Consider the following 22,070-nt stretch of genomic DNA (forward strand, 5'->3'; position numbering starts at 1 on the left):
ATGGGAGGAATTGGGCCATGCCCCAGGACTTGAGCCATCTCCGGCACAAAAGGAGTTAATGGCAGGGACCGCGCCCCCTGTGTCCGGGCACGCGCAGCGCGCCCCCTTGGTGCGCGGGCACAGCAGCCAGGCAGCCGGAGAGCAGATCTCGGGGATTCGGGTGCAGAGCCCTTGGCCTGGAGACATGGGTGGTCCGCGGCCCGGTTCGGTGGCTCACAACAGCCCGGGGAACAGGTGAGGCCGCCTGCCCTGGTCTCTCATCCTTTAGCTGCCCATAGCCTGCCCCGATCCTATCCCCTCCCAGTCTCGGGCTCCTCCACTCCCCAGTCAGTGCTCCCCATCCTTCTCAACCCCATGTTCTCCATATCACCCCTGACACCCCAATCCTTCCCTTTTCGCTCCTCCACCTCCCCAAATCCTGCATCCCTGTCATCCTCCCGCCCATGGTCCCTCTATTTCCACAGCCCGGCCCACATGCTCATCAAAATACCCCTACTGAGGACCCCCAACACCATTCCTGTATTGCACGTTGCCAGTCCCCCCTCCCCTGCAGTGCAGCCCCATTCCTTTTCCATCATAGCATCTCAGAGCCAGGCTCCCTCCCCCACTCTCTGCAGCTCCCCCCCAACAGAGGCCTTTATCCTATCCTCCCCCATTCCAATGCAGCTGCAGCCCTCAATTCTGCTCGGAGCCCTTGTAGCCCCCAACACTGCGGTTTGCAATACCAGTGCATTCCTGCACAATGTCCCTCGCCCAGTGCTGCTCCAGCCTGAGAAGTACCCCCAGATGCCATTCTAATCCCCGGCATTGCCTCCTCCCTTGTCTTCTCTCAAATTGCAAGTTGGACCAGGATGCAGATCTTAGACTTGGAGACTCACAGTGGGTCCTAGGGTACAGAGGGCATTTGGGGGTCGATTTGTCTAGGTGTTCACGGGGGAGGGGCTGCAGGGAATTGATTCAAAGGGGATCAACATTTGGCGCCGAAGGGGTACTGGAGAGGGAGGCATTCTGAAAGGGTTAATGAAATTTGTGGGGAGGGGCGGCACTGAGAGGGTTAATGGTGGGGGGGTGCTGGTGGGGAAGCCGTGTGAATGAGCGGTCTGTGCCCCAGAGTTGCCATGGAGATGGTGAATGGGGGGATTGTGTGAACTCAGCTGCGGACTATCCCCCCCCATACACACACACACCCACTCCCTCCTGCCCCACCTCCCTACTCCTACCCCTTCCTTCTCCTGCCCCTCCTCCCCCCACCCGGGTACATTATGGGCAGTGCCTGGGATCTAACCCCCCCATACTTTGCTCCCCATTTCCTCTGAGATCCCACCCCTTTAGCTGCTTTGCCCACCCTCCTTCTGCGCTGGCGCACGCCCTCTCTGTGTGTCTCTCTCTGTCTCTCGTTCTCTCTCTCTCTGTCTCTTTCTCTCTCTCTCTCTCACTCTCTCTCTCTCTCTCTCTCTCTCTCTCTCACACACACACACACACACACACATATGCACGCGCGTGCGTGCGTGCGCACACACACACACACACACATTCTCATTCCCCTCTCGAGGTGGCCGATTGCCTGGCATTCCCAATCTCCCTCCCCCACCCCTTCAAGCAGTTCTTAAAGTCTTAAAGGAGAAGGTCTGCAATGTTGGAAAGCGGGAGAAATGGGGGAAAATAAAATAGTGTGCGTGTGTGTCCATGCACGATTGTCTTTGTGTGCCTGTGGATATGTGTTGACCGTGCAACTGTCAGAAGGCCCTGTGTCTTGATTGTGTTGCTATTTCTGTTCCTGTCTCCACCTATGTCATCCTCATGCTGCATGTGTTTCTGGAGATTCACCTGAGCAGGGTGTGTGATTATATTTTTGCAAGTGTCTGTGTGTCTCTGAACATATGTCTCTCTCAGTCTCTGGACCGGTAATGCTCTGTCTCAGAACGTGGCCCTATATGAAGGGATGTCTGTGGGTCTAGAACAAATGTACATCCCCATGAGTGAATATTGCCATGTGTTATCTGGCTTGGTCTATGTCACTCCCTCTTTGAGACTTTGTGAGTTTATTTCTGTGAGTCTCTGAGTGTGTGTTCCCCGCACTCCGCTGTTTATTTTCTGCTGGCTGAGCATCAACAATGCTTAGGGTGCCAGGCAGAAGGGTTTCTGCCTGAGTTCTGGCACTCTGTGTGACTCAGACATAGCTGACAGAAATGACGGAGGCTTAAGGATTTCGGAGCACTCACAGCTGAGGAGAAATGTACAGAAGGGTCTCTGGCAAATGGTCATCTTGCCCCTGCTCCCGCCCCACACCTGCCCTCAACCCTGTGAACATGAGGGGTCTCTCTGCGGGACCCTTTGCCTATCTGCCACCTTCCCTTCTCATGCCATAGAGTACCAGAGCGAGTTTACCAATCCTATCTCCTGACACCAAAGTCCCTTCATGGGCTTCTGCCTGGAGGGTCGGGGCTAGAGCGCTCAGTGGTCCTGCAGCATGGCCAGGGACCTAAACTCTAGTGCCAGTTCTCCTCAGCTCTGCTACCACATGTGACTCTGGCTCCAGCCGGCCCCCATGAGCTCTATTGGCTGAGGAGTTCAGGTTGGGGACTGAGAACTTGTAGTGGCAACCACTGTCACTCTCAATACCCTTGGGTTTTCCAACCATGGCCAGGCACGTAGAATGGTTCTGACTGGCAGCAGAGATCATCTGGGGGTCCCTGGACCCGTGAGCAAGTGAAACCTCTCCTAACTATGCGAGAAATAGACTAAGTCCAGCATGGCCCCAAAGACCCACCCCAAAGTCCTCCTGACTGTCTTGAATGACAAACACTTCCCTCTTTCCACAGGCCTGTCTGGCCCTGAGGGAGTCCCTTTTCTGAAGCTGTGGTGCTTGGACGACCTGCTCTCTCTACGTGGCCCATCACCTGCAGGTGTCCCTCAAGAGCTTGGTTTTGAGGTTCCAGTCTGTGTGGCCATGAAGGGGCTGCCTATTGGGCTGATGCTGTGACCCTGGAGTCTGCCTTTCTTGCCAGTCCCCCTGCCCGGAACATGTGGCTGCGGCTTGGCCTGTCCTCGCTGTCCCTGAGCCCCAAGCCCACAGCTGGCCGGAGCCTGTGCCTCACCCTGTGGTTTCTCGGCTTGGTGCTGAGGGCCAGTACTCAGGCCCCGGCACCCACAGTCAATACTCACTTTGGGAAGCTAAGGGGTGCCCGGGTACCATTGCCCAGTGAGATCCTGGGGCCTGTGGACCAATACCTGGGGGTGCCCTACGCAGCTCCTCCGATCGGCGAGAAACGGTTCCTGCCCCCTGAACCACCCCCATCCTGGTCAGGCATCCGGAACGCCACACACTTTCCCCCAGTGTGCCCCCAGAACATCCATACAGCTGTGCCCGAAGTCATGCTTCCCGTCTGGTTCACTGCCAACTTGGACATCGTCGCCACTTACATCCAGGAGCCCAATGAAGACTGCCTCTACCTGAATGTCTATGTGCCCACGGAGGATGGTGAGTGCTGCGGCCAGGCGCTGTCGCCCCCCGCCTCCCACCTGCCCTGCTGTGTCTCTGGCTTGCATGTGGTTGTGTGCCCTGCAGCATGCATCTGTCTGTCTGTGAAAATGCTTCTAACCATCACTCTGCTTGGCATTCCCCTCCCTCCTCCCTGTTCTTCCCTGTCCCAGCATTGTCTGAGCTCCCACGTGTGAGTGACACTGTTACCAGGAGGGGCCTGGCCAGGCCTGAGAGCTTTGACAAGTCTAGGGCCAGAGTGCTGGATGGGGGGCTCCTGGGGGAGTATGGGTTACTGCCAGCAGCTGCCCGCGGGAGGATGCTGGCTCCACCAAACCCCCTTGTTGCCATTCCACCTGCTTTTGAGAGGTGGTAGCTGTTCGTAGCCAAGGGAGCTTGGTGTGTGTGGGGGGTGGGGAAAAGCCTGGTGAGCACTGCTTAGGTGCCTCCTCTTTGACTAGCTGGTGCCTCCTCCCGCGGGGGTCACATTAAGGTAAGTGACAGAAACAAGGAGATGATGGGACAGGCTCTCTGCCATGTGCCACCTGCAGAGCAGCTCTTCGGGCCTGGGGGTGGGGGTGGTGCATGACCCTGGGCAGAGGCCTCCTGTTATTTTTTAGTTTTTTATTCATTTTACAGTAAAGCGGATTTCCAAGGAATGCGCCCGAAAGCCCAACAAGAAAATTTGTAGGAAAGGAGGTAGGTAGCGAGCCGGCGGGGAGGGAGAGAGAGAGAGAGAGGGAGGGCTGCCTGCCCACCTGCCCTTGCCCCTGAAGACCCAGCCTTCCTTCAAGTAGCCCAGGCTCAGGGGGCGGTTGGTGAGCAGCCTTAAGCTCCACCTCGTCCAAGGGCCTCGGCTGCCTTTTCAGGGAAGGTTTGGTGGCCTAAGGCAGGTTCAGAGCAGAAGTGGCAACCCCATTTCTTCTGATCTTCCCAGCCCCTACTTCCACCCGCAAGCGTGTGCCAAAGACAGAGCCGCTGGTCCCTCACGCTCAGGCCACCTCAGGAGAGCTCAACGCAGCCAAGGGGGGGGCCAGAGGCTCTGCCCTGTTCCTGGTGGGGGAGCCTTGGGCTCATCCTTCCGAGTTCTTTCCTGGGTTGATAGGCTAGACTTAACTCTTCAGCCCTGAAACTGAGACCAAACTTGTACATAGGCTTAGTAACCCTGCCACCCAACTGCCGCACCTCCAGCCAGAACATAGCCCATTGACTGGGGCTGGTCTGGTGGGAGACCTGGGAGGCCTCTGGGAACTATGCACTCTAAAGGGAGCACAAGATGGTGCATTTTAAATTGACCCTCTTACTGGGAGGAATTTGTTCCCCCTGTATGATACATCTTCATGTGCGAATAGCACTTTATGTTTTCTGTGAAGTGCTTTCATACTTAGCTCATAAAATCCTCCCCACATCTCTGGAAGCTTCTAAGGCGGGAATCGGTATCCCAATTTCATGGATGAGGAAGCAGACCCAGGGGAGTGACTTGCTGCTGCTCAAGGCCCCATCACTGGTCTGTGGCAGAGCTGGGACTAAAACCTGGGTCTCTTGACCCTCAGGGCAGCGATCTTTCCACTGTAGCACGCGAGGCAACTCCTGTCTGGTCATTCCCGCCTCCCCAACTCTGTAAACCGGTGAAGTGCGAATGGGTTGGGCCAAACTGGAAACAGTAACAGCCTAAGGAACTGGTGGAAAATCAGCCTGATCCCTACAACCCTTTGGCAAGCTTGGAGCTTGCTTTCGTTTGAAATCCTAGAGCAGGGTTTCCCTAAGTGGGACCAGGTGCTCCCTGCTGAGTGAGAACCCCAGGGAGCAGAGCCTAGGATCTCCATGTTGGGCATGCGCACTGAGTGCTTTTGATGCACACTAAGCAGTGAGTGGCACCTGCTGCCCCGCAGGAGTGTTCCACCCTATCCCCACACCAGCCCAGGACCCTACACACAGTAGTCTATCAGTAAACACTTTTTTTTTTTTTTTTTACAAATGAAGAAACACTGTGGCGCCACGGCAAAAGTACAGGTCTGGCAGTCACAAAGCCTGACCCAGTGAGTCCCAGCTCTGCTGCTAACTCACAGTGAGACCTTAGGCAAGTCTTTTCCTTGAAGAACCTCTATGTCCACAACTGAAGGTGGTAGAGGACTGGTCGGTCCTTAACATACCATTGTCTTGTCAATGAATTCAGGAAGCAGGCCCCTATGAGTTACTTACTGGGGGGGGGGTAGGAAATGACCTTAACTTTAACCCTTTCCTGGGAGGAAGGATCTCCCCAGGGTCCCAGTAAGAGCCTAGGGCAGTCCACTCCAGTCCTGAGACTTTTGCTAGGGAGCAGGCTGCAAGCTCCACTCAGATACACACACTGCTCATGATAGTTCACTGCAGGCAAGGCCAAATGCTAGGTGTTGTTGGAATGTGGAGGGAGGTAAATGAGACAGAGGAAAGATTTAGAAATAACTGAAGGTCTGATCACTGCTCTGAAGAAGCTCCTAGCTTAGTATTTGGTCTCAGCCGGTTTAGCTAGGCCCCACAGGCCGCCTTGGGAAGTGGGGTTTTGGACAGTGTCGGGGAGGTCTTTGGGTCATTTAGCTGTTCAAAGTAGTTCCCTATCCAGGGTCCATTGGCTATTTGGAGGAAACTCATCCACAGAGGTGGTTAGGATTGTGTTCTTAAGGAAAGGCACAGCTGGCCTGCCTGGCATTACGCAGTGGTACCGTGTCAGGATGGGAGATGGTGGGCCAGCTGGCCTGGGAGACAGGCATGGCAGCAAAGAGTTGCTCAGCAGGTGCTAAGCTGGAGGAGCAAAAGCATCTGTGTGGAGGAGGCTGGGACAGTGCAGCAACCCGGGAACACTCTGGGAGGGGGAGGTGGGGAAGGGATGCATCTTCTAAGTCAGGGACCCATGGGAAGTGAAGGATTTCCTAGGCAAAACCTGCCCCATCCTCACCCTGAGCCCCATCAAGTTGGAGGAAATTCATGTTTAGGGATGACTGATACCTTTCCATGTGGGAGGGAGGCGCTGTCCACTGTGTGGATGGTAATGTCCCGTGTCCCACAGGGTCTCTGGGGGCAGTGACGGCAGGTGTTAAGACGGTAGAGATGCCATGGCAAGTTTGGGAAGCTGGAGGCAGTTGCTGCCCCTTGCGCTGGGCTCATGCCCCGGTTGAAAAGCCATTTTGTATTATGAGGGCGGTTCCTGTTTTGATTAATAGCTGGAAGGGAATTCAGCCACTCGGAGCCCAGGCCAGCTGAGAGAGAAGGCTCTTTGCTGCCTCCAGGCTGAGAGGATCTGGTGTCCTAGAGAAGAGGGGAAGCCCTGGATGCCAGCAGAAGGACCTCTGTTTGCACACACTACCCGGCATCCAGGCAGGGCCATTCATTCTCAAGGTGCACTTCTCGTGTCCTTAGAACAGGAAGAAGAATTGGTGCCAGTTAACCCCCAGGTCCTAAATGTCTCTCTTCTCTCCTCTGAGCTCTTCTTTTCTCTCCTTCCCTTCCCTCCCTTCCCCTCCATGCTCCACCTCTTTTCTCATTGATTTTTTTCCCTTCCCTTTCCCCTACCCCCACAAGATGGCATGGTGCAGTGGAAAGACCATGGGCTTTGGAGTCAAGCAGACCTGGGATTGACTCTCACCTCGAGCACTTTCTAGCTGTGTGATCTTGAGCAAGTCACTTGCCCTCTCTGAACCTCAGTTTCCCCATCAGTAAAGCAAGAATATAGTAGCCACCTCACTGGGCTGTAAGGATCAAACCACATGGCAGAAGTAGAGTGTCCAGCACATGATAAATATTCAGTACATAGTACGTACATACTAGGAACTATTACCATCATCTCTCTCTCTCTTTCTCTCTCTTCCGTACCCCCATTGCTCTCTTCCCTCTTCCTTCTTGCCCTCCTCTCTCCGGCTCTCTCTAGATCTCAGAGCAAAGCTTGCTGCTCTCAGGCCTGGTTCCTATGGGCAGGAACCCCATTTGCCATTAACCAGAGCAGAGGCCCCAACAAGGAAGACCAGAGGGACAGCTTCATCTCCCATTTTCTCCTGTGGGACTCAGGGTCAGCTGAGGCCCAGCTGGAGCCTGCTCACTGGGCCCAGGGAGCGCAGGGCTGCGCTCTGCTAGCTCGCATCCGTATCCACACGTGCTGGCAATGCTGCCTCGCACACTCAGTGCCCGCCCCTGCTCTCCAGCTCAGCCTGCCTGTGTGCACATGCACAGCCCCTCGCAGATGGGAGAAATCCCTTCCCTGAGCGGCTCTCTGGCTCTGTGCCCTGGCCCACCTGCTGCTACCTCCTCCCTAGCTGGGAAGGTGGTTGGTCAAGATGGGCTGTTGGGGCCAGGGAGGTGCAGGGAGGCCAGCACAGCAGGGGCCTGCAACACCATCATCCTGATGAAGGGCTGGGCCTCAGCCCACCCATTCCCTCAGTTCTTGCCATCCTTCCTGCCTGTCCTGGGCCCAGGCCCCGAGCTGGCTTGCTGGGCCACACTGCAGTCACGCTGTTTTTGAATTCTCTCTCTGTTTTGTTCTCTGTTCTGTGCTGTTGTGTCTCCCTGTGTCTGGTCCCCAGGATCCGGCGCTAAGAAACAGGGCGAGGACTTAGCGGATAATGACGGGGATGAAGATGAAGGTATTTGGGGGCTGCAGGGCGCGGCGGCTGGTGCATGGCACAGAGCCCCTCCCCCTCTCGATGGGGAGAAGCCCCGTCTGTCTGTCTGTCCGTCCGTTGGTGTGTTTCTGTTTTTGTACAAAGCTGTTGAGCTGTTCATCCATCTTTGGCCTGATTGGCCACTGGGAGTTCCAGGGTGATGGACATGGCTGGCGGGGAGCTGGGGACCACAAGCAGAGCTACGAGGAAGTCCTCACCCCGCTCCCCCTCCCATTCTCAGTCCTACAGTAGCAAGCGGGGCTGCCGGAGACATCTTCCTCCCCATCTGCTGTGGTTGATGGGTCCGTGCCCCTACTGAGAAGCAGGGAGAGTGGAGAGAAAGCAGGGCTGAGGGAGGGTGAGGAGATGCCTGTTTCACTGAGGGGACGCTTGTGTTTTCTGGGGAGACTGGCTGCTGGGACAGGGGCTCAGCAGGATGTTGAACTGAGGAGTGAGGAACCACAAAGGAAAGGGGTTGGACAGCAGTGCTAGCTAGAACCTCCCCAGCCTTCTCTTAGCAAGACAGAGATGGCCTTGGGGCCAAGGGCTGCAGCGGGCTCAGGGCAGGGCCACAGGAACTGGGGACTAAGGCGCCAGGCTGGGGTGAGGGCACCACAGTGCAGTTGCTAGATGGCATGAGATCCTTGAGTGATGGCTGACGCAGTCTTCCTTCGTCCTTGGGAAAACAGGTTGTGTTTGCTCGGCAGCACAGAGATTTCCCTTCTACCGCCACGGCTGGGCCTTGCCCCTCCTCCCTCGGAGGGGCCAGACAGCTCAGGGGGCCCGCTGGTGGCTGGTAGGGCTGTGTGGTGGCCAAGGGTTGAGGGGCTGCAGGTAGAGATGATCAGGCCGAAGCCTCCTCCTGACCGCCCGTCCCACCCCTGCCCCCAGGCTGCTGGGGTTGGGGAGCAGCTACTTTAAGGTCCCTTGCTGTATGGCCTCTGGGAGGCCCCATCTTCATCTAATGTGGACAGGGGGCGGGGCAGGGTCACTCCGTCTTAGTTCTGCCCTTTCCTCTTCCACGTCCCCAGTGGCTCCACATAAGCCTGCCTGGTGCCTGGGGAGAATGGGGTACACGAGCACATGGCTGAGAAACCATGTCACTAAGCTTCCCCCTACCCCATCTCTGCCATTCACTCCCCTTCCCCCACATTCTTCCTTGTTCTCTCCCTGTGCTACCCCTTATTCCCACCCCTCTTGTCTCTGTCTGCACTGGGGGGCCGGCTGCTGCCAATGGCCATATTTCCATGGAACTTGGTCTAGTCTTGGGGGTTCCAGGGCTCCCCAGCCCCTGCTCTCTAAAGCCATATCAGGTCCCAGGACTCCTGGGTGCCCAGGGCAGGGACTCACTTGATCCTGCCAAGGGACCAGCCCTTCCTCTTCCTTCTGTGACCGCCCTCCTCCTCCACCTCCAGGACCCACCCACAGCCTACCTAGGCCTTGCTGTATCAGGCACGCCTGGCTGCTGGGAGGCACTTGAAACCAGAGTCGTTAAAAACATCACTGAAGTCCAAGTGTCTCTGGCTGGTGCCTGAGCTCCAGGCTGAACAGCCCCGTGAGTCCTGCCCTCAGAGATGGCGGTGGTGTCCTGGCACCTGGGATAGCTTTGATGTCCACAACACCCCCCCCCAGGGCTGGCAGGGGCGGGGGAGGAAGGGCATCCTACCCAGCCTGTATCTCACCCCTTCTCCTTACAGACATCCGGGACAGTGGCGCTAAGCCCGTCATGGTCTACATCCATGGAGGCTCTTACATGGAAGGGACAGGCAACATGATTGATGGCAGCGTCCTCGCCAGTTATGGCAACGTCATCGTCATCACCCTCAACTATCGGGTTGGGGTGCTAGGTATGGTTCCCTGCTAGGCACCTACGAGGAAGCCTGGGTTCTCAAGGAGGGAGGAAAGGGTGCTGGGAGTTAAGACCTGGTGGCCTTGGTTCTCTAGCTAGCGCTAATGAGCATAGTCAGAATGTTGTTATCCCATTACCCCTACCCAAGTGAAGGGAGCTTCCCTGTGTCCCCAGGCCCTTTCCTGGGTGTTCAATTCAAACTTCACACTTTCTCTTAGGCCTTAAGCCTGGGCTCTGCTTCCAGGCTTTTGCTTGGCTGGGTCTTGGGAGGCCCATTAATTTTCTAGTGTCCTGTCTTCATCCCTACCCACCGACATCACACAGTCCTGCAGTCCTGAACAGCCCGCACACACACACAGATATTCCTTCTAGCCAATCACATATCCACATAGCCACACACCCTCACATGTTTACACATGCACACTGCCCTCGTTCACCCTCATGCATACGGTGATTTCTCACTCACCCCCACAAGCACAGACACGTCCATACATGCATAGACCCCCACATCCACATCTCTAGACCCCCTAACATATACACACATTCCCCCAGCATTTTATACACACTGAACACCAGTAGTCTTCCCCACACACTTATCCACACGCCCATAGATCTCTATACACTCCACGTCCCTACCCCACACCTACACAGATTCCTCTCCCCTTCACACACACATGCGTCCATAGATCTCTGCCACCACATATTTATAACCATATCTACACCCATACACACACTGTACATAACCACAGTTACACTTTACCCCATGTGTATGCACCACACAAAGACCTACATCCCGCACATTCCATACACCAAGCCCACGCATGTATACCTTAAATGTACAGAAATATTTCTTTCACACAGTTATTTCCCCCTATGCACCCCACTTACGGATCCATCCAACAACCATGTAGACACATATGTCCCTCGCCTTCCCTACATAAACACAAACCTATAGTATCCCTCCTACGTATACACAAGTACACCCATACGTGCGCATCCACACCCCCAACCCCACACATACACAAATACTACACACACGCCTCTCACATCCCTGCTTGCACATCTACATCTGCATCACTCATAGACCCCCTACACATATACCCATGCGCACACTCACATCCATACATACCTTGCATGTATACACCCAACACATACATAAGTGCGTAACTCCCCGCCTACCCTACAAATGTATACACATTCGTATACCCACACCTGGCTGTTCGTGTACACATATCTCTCCTCAGCCGCACACTAATGCACACCCACACTTATACACCTCACATACACACACGTACACATTTCTTCTACTCTGTCCGTGCATACATCTCTGTATGCTCCCACGCATTACACAAACACATTCTGTCACACATACACACTTATTTCACAAGTGCCTCTTCTCACACACCCACATGCCCGTCCCCACATGTACCCTGTCATCCACACGCTTGTTTCAGCGACTTAGGCTGCCACTTCACCCTGTAGTTTCCTTGGTCTCTGTCGATACCTATATGTGACAAAGGTCTCGAAGTAATAAACAAGTGCCTCAGAGAGGGTGACTAAGCATACAGGTCCCTGCTTCCTTTCGGTTGGTCACCTAGGCCTCAGAGGGCACATGCAGCCCCGGATCCCTGGAGCAGCACGAAGAAGCCAACCCCTTCCTGGAGGGCTGTTTCCTCAGAGCTGCAGTGGGGGCCCTGGCTGTTTGCTGGGTCCGTGGGCCTGCGTGCTGAAGCAGCAATTAGGCATGGCTTCCTGCATGGCTAGTTGGCTGACAGCACCTCATTTCCATTTGCTTTTGAGTATATTGCTTTGCCAGTTCTAATCCCAGAGGGCCCGGTACAGCCTTTCACTGGTGGGTGCGGTTATGTATGCAAAAAGGCAATCTCCTCTTGACTTACCTTTAATATTACGTGGGATAGCAAGACTCTGTCTGGGCGTTTAGACTGGAGAAGGGATCTTCCCTGGAAAAAGTGGAGCCTGTGTTCCCTTCAGTGGCATCTGGAGACCGGGTGTGAAGCACGCAGGGCACCTCCCCAGTCCGCACGTGTGCGACATGCTTTGGGTTTCCTCGTGATGCTGTTCCCGTCTCCCTGAGGTGCCCCGGACATCACAGCAGGGCTCTCCTAAGCTGCGCTGCCCCGCCCTGCCAAGAAAGGGGCTTTGAGTCTCTGACAGTAAAAACATCCCGTGAAGGTGGCTGCAAACCCACATTCCAGGGCTGCGTGGTTCCTCAAGAGTGATGCCCATGCAGACACACTCACACACTGATATCCAGGCACACTTAACCGGCAGTTTCAGGCTGGAAGGAATTTTGCCACTTTCTTTTCTTAGTGACAGTAAGAGAAAACATTCAACTCGGGGCGGGCTTCTACAAATTACAAACACAAAGTTCTACCCTCAGAGGTGTATTGGAAAGTGCAGAGAATACTAAGGATACGCTTCAGTTCCGTATTATTGCCCTGGCCAGGGATGGAGAAAAGAGAAGGGGGCAAGAAGAGGGGAGAACGTAAGGAAGAGAAGAAAAGGACAGGAGAGAGCAAAGAGGAAAAGGTGACTGACACAGAAAGGAGGTGGACAGGAGACAGGAGAGACTCTGATTTGAAGGGTCAGTTGGGAGCTGTGTGATGCGCAGAAGCTTGTTGCTGGGGAGCTATCCCTGTGACTGACCTGCTGATTACTTCACGGCCCTTCAGCTGTTCTGATCCTTAAGCTTCTGCAGCACAAGTTCTTAATCTTTCAGGGAGCCTTGGGCCCCTTTGAGGTTCTGATGAAAACTATGGACCCTGGAAACACACATACACACGCGTGCGCGCGCACACACACACACACACACACACAGAAATGATTTCATGGATCCCACTGAAGCTCTCTGTGAAATCCGGTTGCAAACCCCCCACTTTACAACCTCCTCTCATTTGGATAACCATAACAGCATATCTGGGGGCAGAAATATTATTCTTTGGGCATAAGCAGTTAATGATCAAAATGATACTACCCAAACCTCAGAAGGAGTCATAAACTAAGATTCGGTCAGAAGTTCTTTACTGCTTCCTGCGTATTATTCAGTGCCTGCACTGGAACACAAATGTAATCAGTAAGCCACTGATTGGATTCTGGGTACATACACAATGTTTTTGTCTCTTCGCACCAAGTGTGGAACATGGGTTTGTCCCTGACGTTTTGGAATTTTCCTCAGTGTAATTGAGGTTTTGTTGTTTTGTTGTTTTGTTTCCTAAACCATTCCAGAACAGGTGGCCAGTTTTGGACCTTGATTATAGTAAGTCCTCACTTAACACTGTTGACAGATTCTGTTAGATCGCAGGCTAATTGATACAAACAAGAGTTAAGTTCCTACCACATCTCATCAACATTATAACGTTACAATGAAATGATGAAGAAAACATTATTTGAGGACCGGCTGTATATGTATTCATTTTCTCTCCCTCCCATCACTTCTCTGGAGCGCTGAACCCAAACAGGAAGTTCACTCTAAGGTGCTTCTTTAGACATCTTGGGTAATTCATGTATTTGGACAATGTCCAAGGCAGAGCAGTAGCTATTATCTGAGATGCCCCCACTGGGCTTGAGACCAACAAAAAAAAGGCACCCCAGCAGGATATAGGATGTAGTTATCCCTGGGGCTCAGGAAATAGGGGCTTGCCAAGTTTTACTCTGGGTTCCAGAATTTAATCCTACATCCTTGCTCAGGTATCCTTCAGGCAAACCGAAAACCTGGTAAAACATCAAGGCTTGTGTGACAATGGATATCTGTTGTTGTTGTTTTTTTAAAATAAAGATTTTATTTATTTATTTTTAGAGAGACGGGAAGGGAAAGAAAAAGAGGGGGAGAGAAACATCAATGTGTAAGAGATACATCGACTGGTTGACTCTCACACGCCCCCAACTGGGAACCGGGCCTGCAACCCAGGCATGTGCCCTGACTGGGAATTGAACCAGCGACCCTTTGGTTCACAGGCCGGCGCTCAATCCACTGAACCACACTAGCCAGAGGCAGATAGCTGGTTTTGATACCATGTGCCAGATTCCCCTGTCTTCTGTTGACAAGCAACTTACCATGTACTCCAGCCTAGACTTGGGCCCAGGGAGACTGGCTTAGATTTATTCTGACAGTTTATGAAGTTTGGTATTTCAGCCTCATTCTCACGTGCTTTGCATGGATGGCTGAGCTACAGGGGAGCTAGCAGTGGATGAGTGCTGTCCCAGACTGCCAGCTTTGGCAGGCTTGTGGAGGGTCGTGTTTGCTGTATTATCTTCCTGAGCCTGCTGGGTATAGCACTTCAAGCAGGACTCTGGTAATGGGGAGGGTTGACAGGGCATCCTCCAAGGGCTTCAGTGCTTCTTTCTTATCCCAACATTCTTGGCAGCTGAGGGAGCTGCGAGTGATGGTCGAACGCCCCCCGCAGCCTTTTCAGGCCTTTGTTCCTAATCCAGGAAACCGGTACATGTTGGAGCAATCCACTTTACTTCATCCAAAGGCAGGTTCTTCTTCCTGGTTAGCCAGATGTATTGGACACATTTCACTGAGCAATACCCTCCTTGGCCAAGGCTAAAGCCAGGTCTGCTGTTGCCCAAATGAGAGAAAAGGGAAAGAGGATATGGGGAAAGGGTGGGGGGAGGGGACAGGTGGGCTAAGGGAAGTATGCAGTGATTTTGTCCAGAAGGTCTCAAGGCTTGGTCAACTGATGCTTGGTCAGCATACTTCTTGAGACTTGTGGGAACAGCTTCAGTTTGTGAACGGGCCCGGCTAAGGAGAAGCGGGTCCCCCTGTCTAGGGAAACAAGGGCTCCTCCATTCATCGTCATTCAGGCTTTCTCTAATTTCTCCTCATTGCCTCATCGGGAACCTGGAGCTGAAGAGGGTTCGTGACTAGGTCCTGGGAGGAATAACTAAGTACTTTACATACTTAATTGTACCAAATGTAAACTAAGAACACACTTGAAGAGGGTGAAATGAGCTCTCTTGCAGTAGCTAGAAATGGACAGACTTGAGAGAGAGTGAGGAAGGAGGTCTTGTGCCTCTTGGAGACTTTTTGAACTCAGCTTCTACCTGTGGACTTCCAGGACTTGCAGAGAGCTCTCTGTGAGCTGAGGGAGCCTCCTCAAATATGGCCTCTCACAAAGGTGATGCCAGGTGCTGTGAATGTGCTTTTCACTGTGGGGTCAAAAAATACTGATCCAGGTATGGGTTTCCAGTGTGTAGGAGTGCCACAACTACCCATGTGGAAAGAACCCTTCTGAAAGCCTAGTGTGGGAGGAGACAGAGCCTTTGGAGGAGACTAGGGATCAGGGAAGAGGGATGAAATGAGGCAGCAGCATCCATCTTAAAATGGAAGCGGGAGGGGGGGGTAATATAGGACATCTTGGTGGGATAGCCAGCAGGTGGGTGGGAACGTAGTTTCCATGGCAACAAGTCTCCACAGCAGCAAATCCCAGCAGGTGGGTGGGAAGGTAGTCTCCATGGTGACATGCCTCCTCAGCAGCAAATCCCACTGGGTGGGTGGGAAGACGTGTTTCTGTGGTAACACACTGCACTGACTTCCCCTATTTCTCCACCAGGTGAAAAAGATGGTCTAATCCAGGGGTTTTGCAACTTTAACAGGCATCAGAATCACCTGGAGAGTGTGTTAAACCCAGCGATTGCTGGGCCCCATCCCGGAGTTTCTGATTCATTGGGTCCTTGAAGGCAGGGAATGAAGACCTGCCCTGGGAATTGAGGGGAAGGGGGCATCTGAGGCCCTGGGAAAAAGTACAGGTGGACTAACTTGCATGGCAAGGGAAAGGAGAGCTTAGGGATTTTTGCCTCTTGGGATCTTCACTTTCTTCAGAGAGAGAATAAAAGGGAAAGAGAAGTAACTATAAAACTATAAATTGACAATGTGCTTAACATGTTGGTGATGTTTATTTATACTCCTTTTATCCTTGTAACAACCCATTGGAGAATTTTTTTATCCCTTTTTACAGAAGAGGAAACTAGAGCCCAGAGATTTTAGATAATTTGCCCAAAACTACATGGCTTAGTAAGTAGTAGAGCCAGGACTCGAACCAAGGACTATTTGAGTCCAGGGCCCTTGTGTTTTGAACTCTGTCTTGCCAGGTGCTTGAGTCATGCTGCAGATGGTACATCAGGGCAGAGGATGCTGGGTCCTGGCCATTTGCAGTTCCTGCAGGTTAAGTCTCCCAACTGGAGGCATCCCCTTCAAATGGTCTGGAAATGCCCTCCCTCTAAACCAGGGAATGGCGGGAGGCAGGGAGCCAATGCTTGCTGTACTGACATGTGCTGGACCAACTAGGTGGATAGAACTAAGCTGCATGCCCATCCTCTGTCCTCACAGCCCCGACTCCTGCTGCCAATGTACCCCAGTCCTCCCTCCCTCCGTCTTCACTGTCTTCATGCCCTTTTTTAATTCCAGGTTTCCTGAGCACTGGAGATCAGGCTGCCAAGGGCAACTATGGGCTCCTTGACCAAATCCAGGCCCTCCGCTGGGTGAGCGAGAATATTGCCTTCTTTGGTGGCGATCCGCGCCGCATTACCGTCTTTGGCTCAGGCATCGGCGCGTCCTGTGTCAGCCTCCTCACACTGTCTCATCACTCTGAGGGTGAGTAGCTCTGGGGGCAAAATACGAACGACCAAAGCGCGCTGGTTCCCCACCCTGCGCCTCAGGCCTTGCAGGCGCCAGAGCGGCTGCTCCGTGCGCAGGAGCAGTGGGGGAATCAGCCCGCCCTGAGCTCAGTGTCCTTTCGGGGAGAAGCAGAAGGGACAGGTTTTGCTAGGGGAAGAAGGACCTCTCCCAAAGGGAGAGAGAGGGGAGGAGAGAGTCCCACCTCCAGCTTGAGAAAGTGATCTCATTCACATCTCCTTCTGATGTGGGAGTCTTATTTGGGAGAGTGGAAGCCCAGCGCCTCTCTCTAAAGGGACGGCAGTTCTTTTTGAGGCAGCAAAGCTTGCGGTTTGGGAAGGACACGTGACTGCGAGGTAGAGCCCTACGGTGGCAGGTAGTTTTTAAGTGTAAGAAACACTCCTTCTCTGCCTTTCTTTCTGAAGAACAAGTCTGTACAAGAAGGGAACTGTCCTTGAGGGGGGAGATGGAGGAGGATTGCTTACCGGTGGGACCAGGAATGGCCACCTATTACCAGATTCCAGACTTCCTCCCGTGCTGTCCCGTTTTTAGCCCCTAGGTAACCCTCTCTCCTGGTCCCGAGTCCCTCTGCCCATGACTCTTCCAAGGGGGCTGAACTGGCCCTTTTAAAAATTTATGTATTTATTTAGAAAGAAAAAGGAAAGGAGAAAGAGAGGGAGAGAAACATCAGTGTATGAGAGATACATCAGCCAGGTGCCTCTCGTGCGCCCGCAACTGGGGACCTGGCCCTAACCCAGGCATGTGCCCTGACTGGTAATCGAACTGGCAACCTTTCAGTTCACAGGCCAGTTCTCAATCCACTGAGCCACACACCCGCCTCCAGGGCCAAAGTGGCCCTTGCATTCTCACAGGAAATGTTCTCGTCACTCTGAACTCCAGCACATTCTCTGTCTAAGAGGTAAAGGTGCCCCTCTATGGAGTCAGGAAATCTGTGAGAGAACACATGGCCGTTTCACTGAAATCAACCCCACGAGTTCATGATAATCTCACAAGAAGACTTTCAGTCTCTCTTTGAAGAAGGCCTGTCTCTCTGAGAGAGAAGAATCACCTTCTCTGATCTAGAAATTCCATCTCCATCTCTCCAGGGACTACCCTGGTGGGGGAAGACTGGGATGGGATCTGCATCCCACCTTAGAACGGGCTTCTAGGTGATAGTCAGGGGAGCAGCGGTCCTTTTCCCACAAAGGAGGGTGAGGTGACCGGCTATGAGGGGGCCTCTGTCTGAAAACAGGGACGAACAGTGCCGCCTCTGACTGGGGGCTGTCCCTGGGAGGAGAAGGCCTTTCTTGGCACTCTGCTCTGTCTCATAGGGGGCCTGTGTCTCTGCAGACTCGGCTGCTTTAAGGATCTGTTCTCTCTGCCTTTCTGTCATTGACTCACGGAGAACAATCTTCCGAAAAGTGAGGCTGTCTCTTAAGCCATCATCTGTATTTCCCTCCTGCTCTTTCTGCCCATGCAAACTGTCTTTCTCTTAGAGCAGTGGTTCTCAACCTTCCTAATGCCGCGACCCTTTAATACAGCTCCTCATGTTGTGGTGACCCCCAACCATAAAATTTTTTTTGTTGCTACTTCATAACTGTCATTTTGCTACTGTTATGAATCGTCATGTAAATATCTGATATGCAAGATGTATTTCCATTGTTACAAATTGAATATAATTAAAGCATAGTGATTAATCACAAAAACAATATGTAATTATATATGTGTTTTCCGATGGTCTTAGGCAACCCCTGTGAAAGGTTCGTTCAACTCTCAAAGGGGTCGCGACCCACAGGTTGAGAACCGTTGTCTTAGAGGAACGGGACTGTGTGCCTGAGGCCCAGCTTATCCTTTGGCAATATTGGGGCCAGTGAGAGAATTATACCCTTTTTTCCTCCCTAAGAAAGAATCATTCCCTTTTTGAGCTTGGAGGACTGGCTCCCCTTCAACTAGGGGAAAATCTGGACCCAAGTAGCTTCGAGAAAAGGAAAGGGTCTTTGAAAACTATGGACTGGGAAGAGGGCACATGCCCTGGAGACTTTCAGACCCCAAGACCTTTGCCCTTGAAATCCTTCCCCAAACTCCCAGAATGTGAGGCTCTCTCCTGCCTGCATTTCTCATCTCTCATGAAAAAGACCCCTTTGTGGTGGAAGTGCCAGCTCCCTGGTGGTGCGCTGGCACAGAGCTGGGCCCAGCTGGGCAGGAAGCAAGAGGGGAAGACAAGGAGAGATAAAGAGAGGGAGCATAAGGAAGCTGATGTCTGGGACCCAAGGGGTTAATCCTTCCTGGCATGTCCTTAACCCCCAAGTTACCAACCATTGCCCCAGGCCAAGGAAGCAAGAAGCAGTGGGGGACCAGTCAGGGAAGGGACCCAGACACCTCTCCTCTGGTCCTCACCAATCATCCCAGCCCAAAGGGTTTTCCTCCTTCCCAGCCCATTCAACCCGTAGGGCAGCCCGAGTAACAAAGGAATGAGGAGGTGTTTGATTTGTCCCACAGAGAAAGGCAAGGGGGCCTGGGCTGTGGGTGACAAGACAGATGTGACCTGGTGCTACCTATCTTCCGTAGGGCTTTTTCAGAGGGCCATTATCCAAAGTGGTTCTGCTCTGTCCAGCTGGGCTGTGAACTACCAACCAGTGAAGTATACGAGCCTGCTGGCAGACAAGGTGGGCTGTAATGTGCTAGACACAGTGGATATGGTGGACTGTCTTCGGCAAAAGAGTGCCAAGGAGCTGGTAGAGCAGGACATCCAGCCAGCCCGCTACCATGTGGCCTTTGGCCCTGTGATTGATGGCGATGTCATTCCTGATGACCCCGAGATTCTCATGGAACAGGGTGAGTTCCTCAACTATGATATCATGCTAGGTGTCAACCAGGGCGAGGGGCTCAAGTTTGTGGAAGGGGTGGTGGACCCTGAGGATGGTGTGTCTGGCACCGACTTTGACTACTCAGTCTCCAACTTTGTGGACAATCTGTATGGATACCCTGAGGGAAAGGACACCCTGCGTGAGACCATCAAGTTTATGTACACAGACTGGGCAGACCGTGACAACCCTGAGACCCGCCGGAAAACCCTGGTGGCACTTTTCACGGACCACCAGTGGGTGGAGCCCTCAGTAGTAACAGCTGACCTGCACGCCCGCTATGGCTCACCTACCTACTTCTACGCCTTCTACCATCACTGCCAGAGCCTCATGAAGCCTGCTTGGTCAGATGCAGCTCATGGGGACGAAGTACCCTATGTTTTCGGGGTCCCTATGGTGGGCCCCACTGACCTCTTTCCCTGCAACTTCTCCAAGAATGATGTTATGCTCAGTGCTGTCGTCATGACCTACTGGACCAACTTTGCCAAGACCGGGTAAGGAGAAAGTAGGAGGTCTTCTTTGGGACCCCAGCATGCCATCCCCTCTGCTCCTCTATCTAAACCTCTTCCATCATCTCCCTTCCTAAGGTATTCCCCAAATCTTCCTTGGTAAGCCTTTCAACCCCCAACCCCCACTTCTTCCTTTGAAGTCTTTCATGCCATTTCCTTCCCTCAAAAATGTTGCTGAGGCTCAGAACTCCGTTAACATTAAGACTGAACAGGAGCAAGAGTCATTGGCTGAACTGTGGGATTCCAGATTAAATTGTCAGAGGCTGCATGAAGTGGAAATAAAGTACACACGAAAAGAGCCTTTAAAGGGCTCTCGGGAAAACTGGGCAGCTGCAAAGATGCATGGATGCTCAGTAGCATGTGGGAAGAAAGTGTGACCTTACACAGCATGACCTTATAGGACAGGCACAGGGAAGGCTTAGACGGTTCCATGAAGCTGTGGGCAGTAGGAGTGCAAGGCTGGGGAAGGAGTGTGGACCAAGGAGTGGGGCAGACCCTGAAAAAGATGAAAATGGTGGGAAGTTTAAGAGTGGGAAGGAGGTGTTTAGGGGTGGCTGTGAGAGGAAGAATGCTGAGCCCTTTCCTCATCTAGGTACAGTGGTAACCCCAGATTTCCATGTGGTATTTCAGGGATCCCAACAAGCCGGTCCCCCAGGACACCAAGTTCATTCACACCAAGGCCAACCGCTTTGAGGAAGTGGCCTGGTCCAAATATAATCCCCGAGACCAGCTCTACCTTCACATCGGGCTGAAACCAAGGGTCCGCGATCATTACCGGGCCACTAAGGTGGCCTTTTGGAAACACCTGGTGCCCCACCTTTACAACCTGCATGACATGTTCCACTATACATCCACGACCACCAAAGTGCCGCCTCCGGATACCACCCACAGCTCCCACATCACCCGAAGGCCCAACGGCAAGACCTGGAGCACCAAGCGGCCAGCCATCTCCCCTGCCTATAGCAATGAGAATGCCCAAGGGTCCTGGAACGGGGGTCAGGATGCGGGGCCACTCTTGGTGGAGAACCCTCGTGACTACTCCACTGAATTAAGTGTCACCATCGCCGTGGGGGCCTCCCTTCTATTCCTTAACGTTCTGGCCTTCGCTGCCCTCTACTACCGTAAGGACAAACGGCGGCAAGAGCCCCTGCGGCAGCCTAGCCCTCAGAGGGGAGCCGGGGCCCCCGAATTGGGAGCTGCTCCTGAGGAGGAGCTGGCAGCATTACAGCTGGGCCCCACCCACCATGAGTGTGAGGCTGGCCCCCCCCACGACACGCTGCGCCTCACTGCGCTGCCCGACTACACGCTGACCCTGCGGCGCTCCCCTGATGATATCCCACTCATGACCCCCAACACCATCACTATGATTCCCAATTCCCTGGTAGGGCTGCAGACGTTGCACCCCTATAACACCTTTGCCGCAGGGTTCAACAGTACTGGGCTGCCCCACTCACACTCCACTACCCGGGTATAGCTCCAGCCCAGAGCACAGCCTATCTCCCGGCTCCCTCCCTCCCAGATCTACACACACACACACACACACACGCACGCACATGCACACGCACACACACACACACACACACACAGAAATATATGTATACGCACGCACCCACACCCAACAGCAGACTCACCTGCACAAACACAGACGAGGACATGCGCCCGCATGTACAAAAACACAAATAAGGAAGTAAACCTGAACAAACCCTTCAAATGGGGACGCAAATGGGTCCTTGGGAAGCCGAGGACCCATGGAACAGCAGCTGAAGCCAGCTCCTTGAGCCTGACCAGACGCTCCTGGGGGCCTGAGAGCACCAGCTGGACACCCCCTTGGTGCTCGCCCTCTGCCTCCCTTGGAACCACACCACCGACCAACTCCAGACTTGGGAGCTGGAAAGAGCATGGTAGCTCTTTCTCCCCCAGACTTGGTCTTTTTCTCTGGGTCTTGTTTTTGTTGATTTATTTTCTACATTTGGAACAAATGTTTCTCCGACCTGTGAGTGCAAAGAGGCTACAGAAGGGAAGGCCCCAGGCGCAGGTCTTTCTGGCTCTGGAAACCCCAGTGCTCACACAATCTGACCAAGGATCAGGACCCCTGAGAG

At 53.4% G+C, this 22,070-nt stretch overlaps 1 protein-coding gene across 3 annotated transcripts; it reads left to right on the top strand.

Annotated features, from left to right (window-relative positions):
* Nucleotides 1-112: 112 nt before the first annotated feature.
* NLGN3 (neuroligin 3) lies at nucleotides 113-21,550 on the top strand. Of its 3 annotated transcripts, XM_090264621.1 has the most exons (8): nucleotides 113-234; nucleotides 2,823-3,481; nucleotides 4,121-4,180; nucleotides 8,035-8,094; nucleotides 9,810-9,959; nucleotides 16,392-16,577; nucleotides 19,167-19,956; nucleotides 20,602-21,550. In XM_090264621.1, the coding sequence occupies exons 2-8, from the start codon at nucleotides 3,025-3,027 to the stop codon at nucleotides 21,443-21,445; spliced, it is 2,547 nt and encodes an 848-aa protein (XP_090120747.1). In that variant the 5' UTR covers nucleotides 113-234; nucleotides 2,823-3,024; the 3' UTR covers nucleotides 21,446-21,550. The 3 variants fall into 3 exon arrangements, with proteins under 3 accessions (XP_090120747.1, XP_090120748.1, XP_090120749.1); XM_090264622.1 differs by lacking the exon at nucleotides 4,121-4,180; XM_090264623.1 differs by lacking the exons at nucleotides 4,121-4,180; nucleotides 8,035-8,094.
* Nucleotides 21,551-22,070: the final 520 nt, after the last annotated feature.

This window comes from Furipterus horrens, unplaced genomic scaffold (genome assembly GCF_987537825.1).
Source record: "Furipterus horrens unplaced genomic scaffold, mFurHor1.1.pri manual_scaffold_17, whole genome shotgun sequence".
Taxonomy (NCBI): Eukaryota; Metazoa; Chordata; class Mammalia; order Chiroptera; family Furipteridae; genus Furipterus; species Furipterus horrens.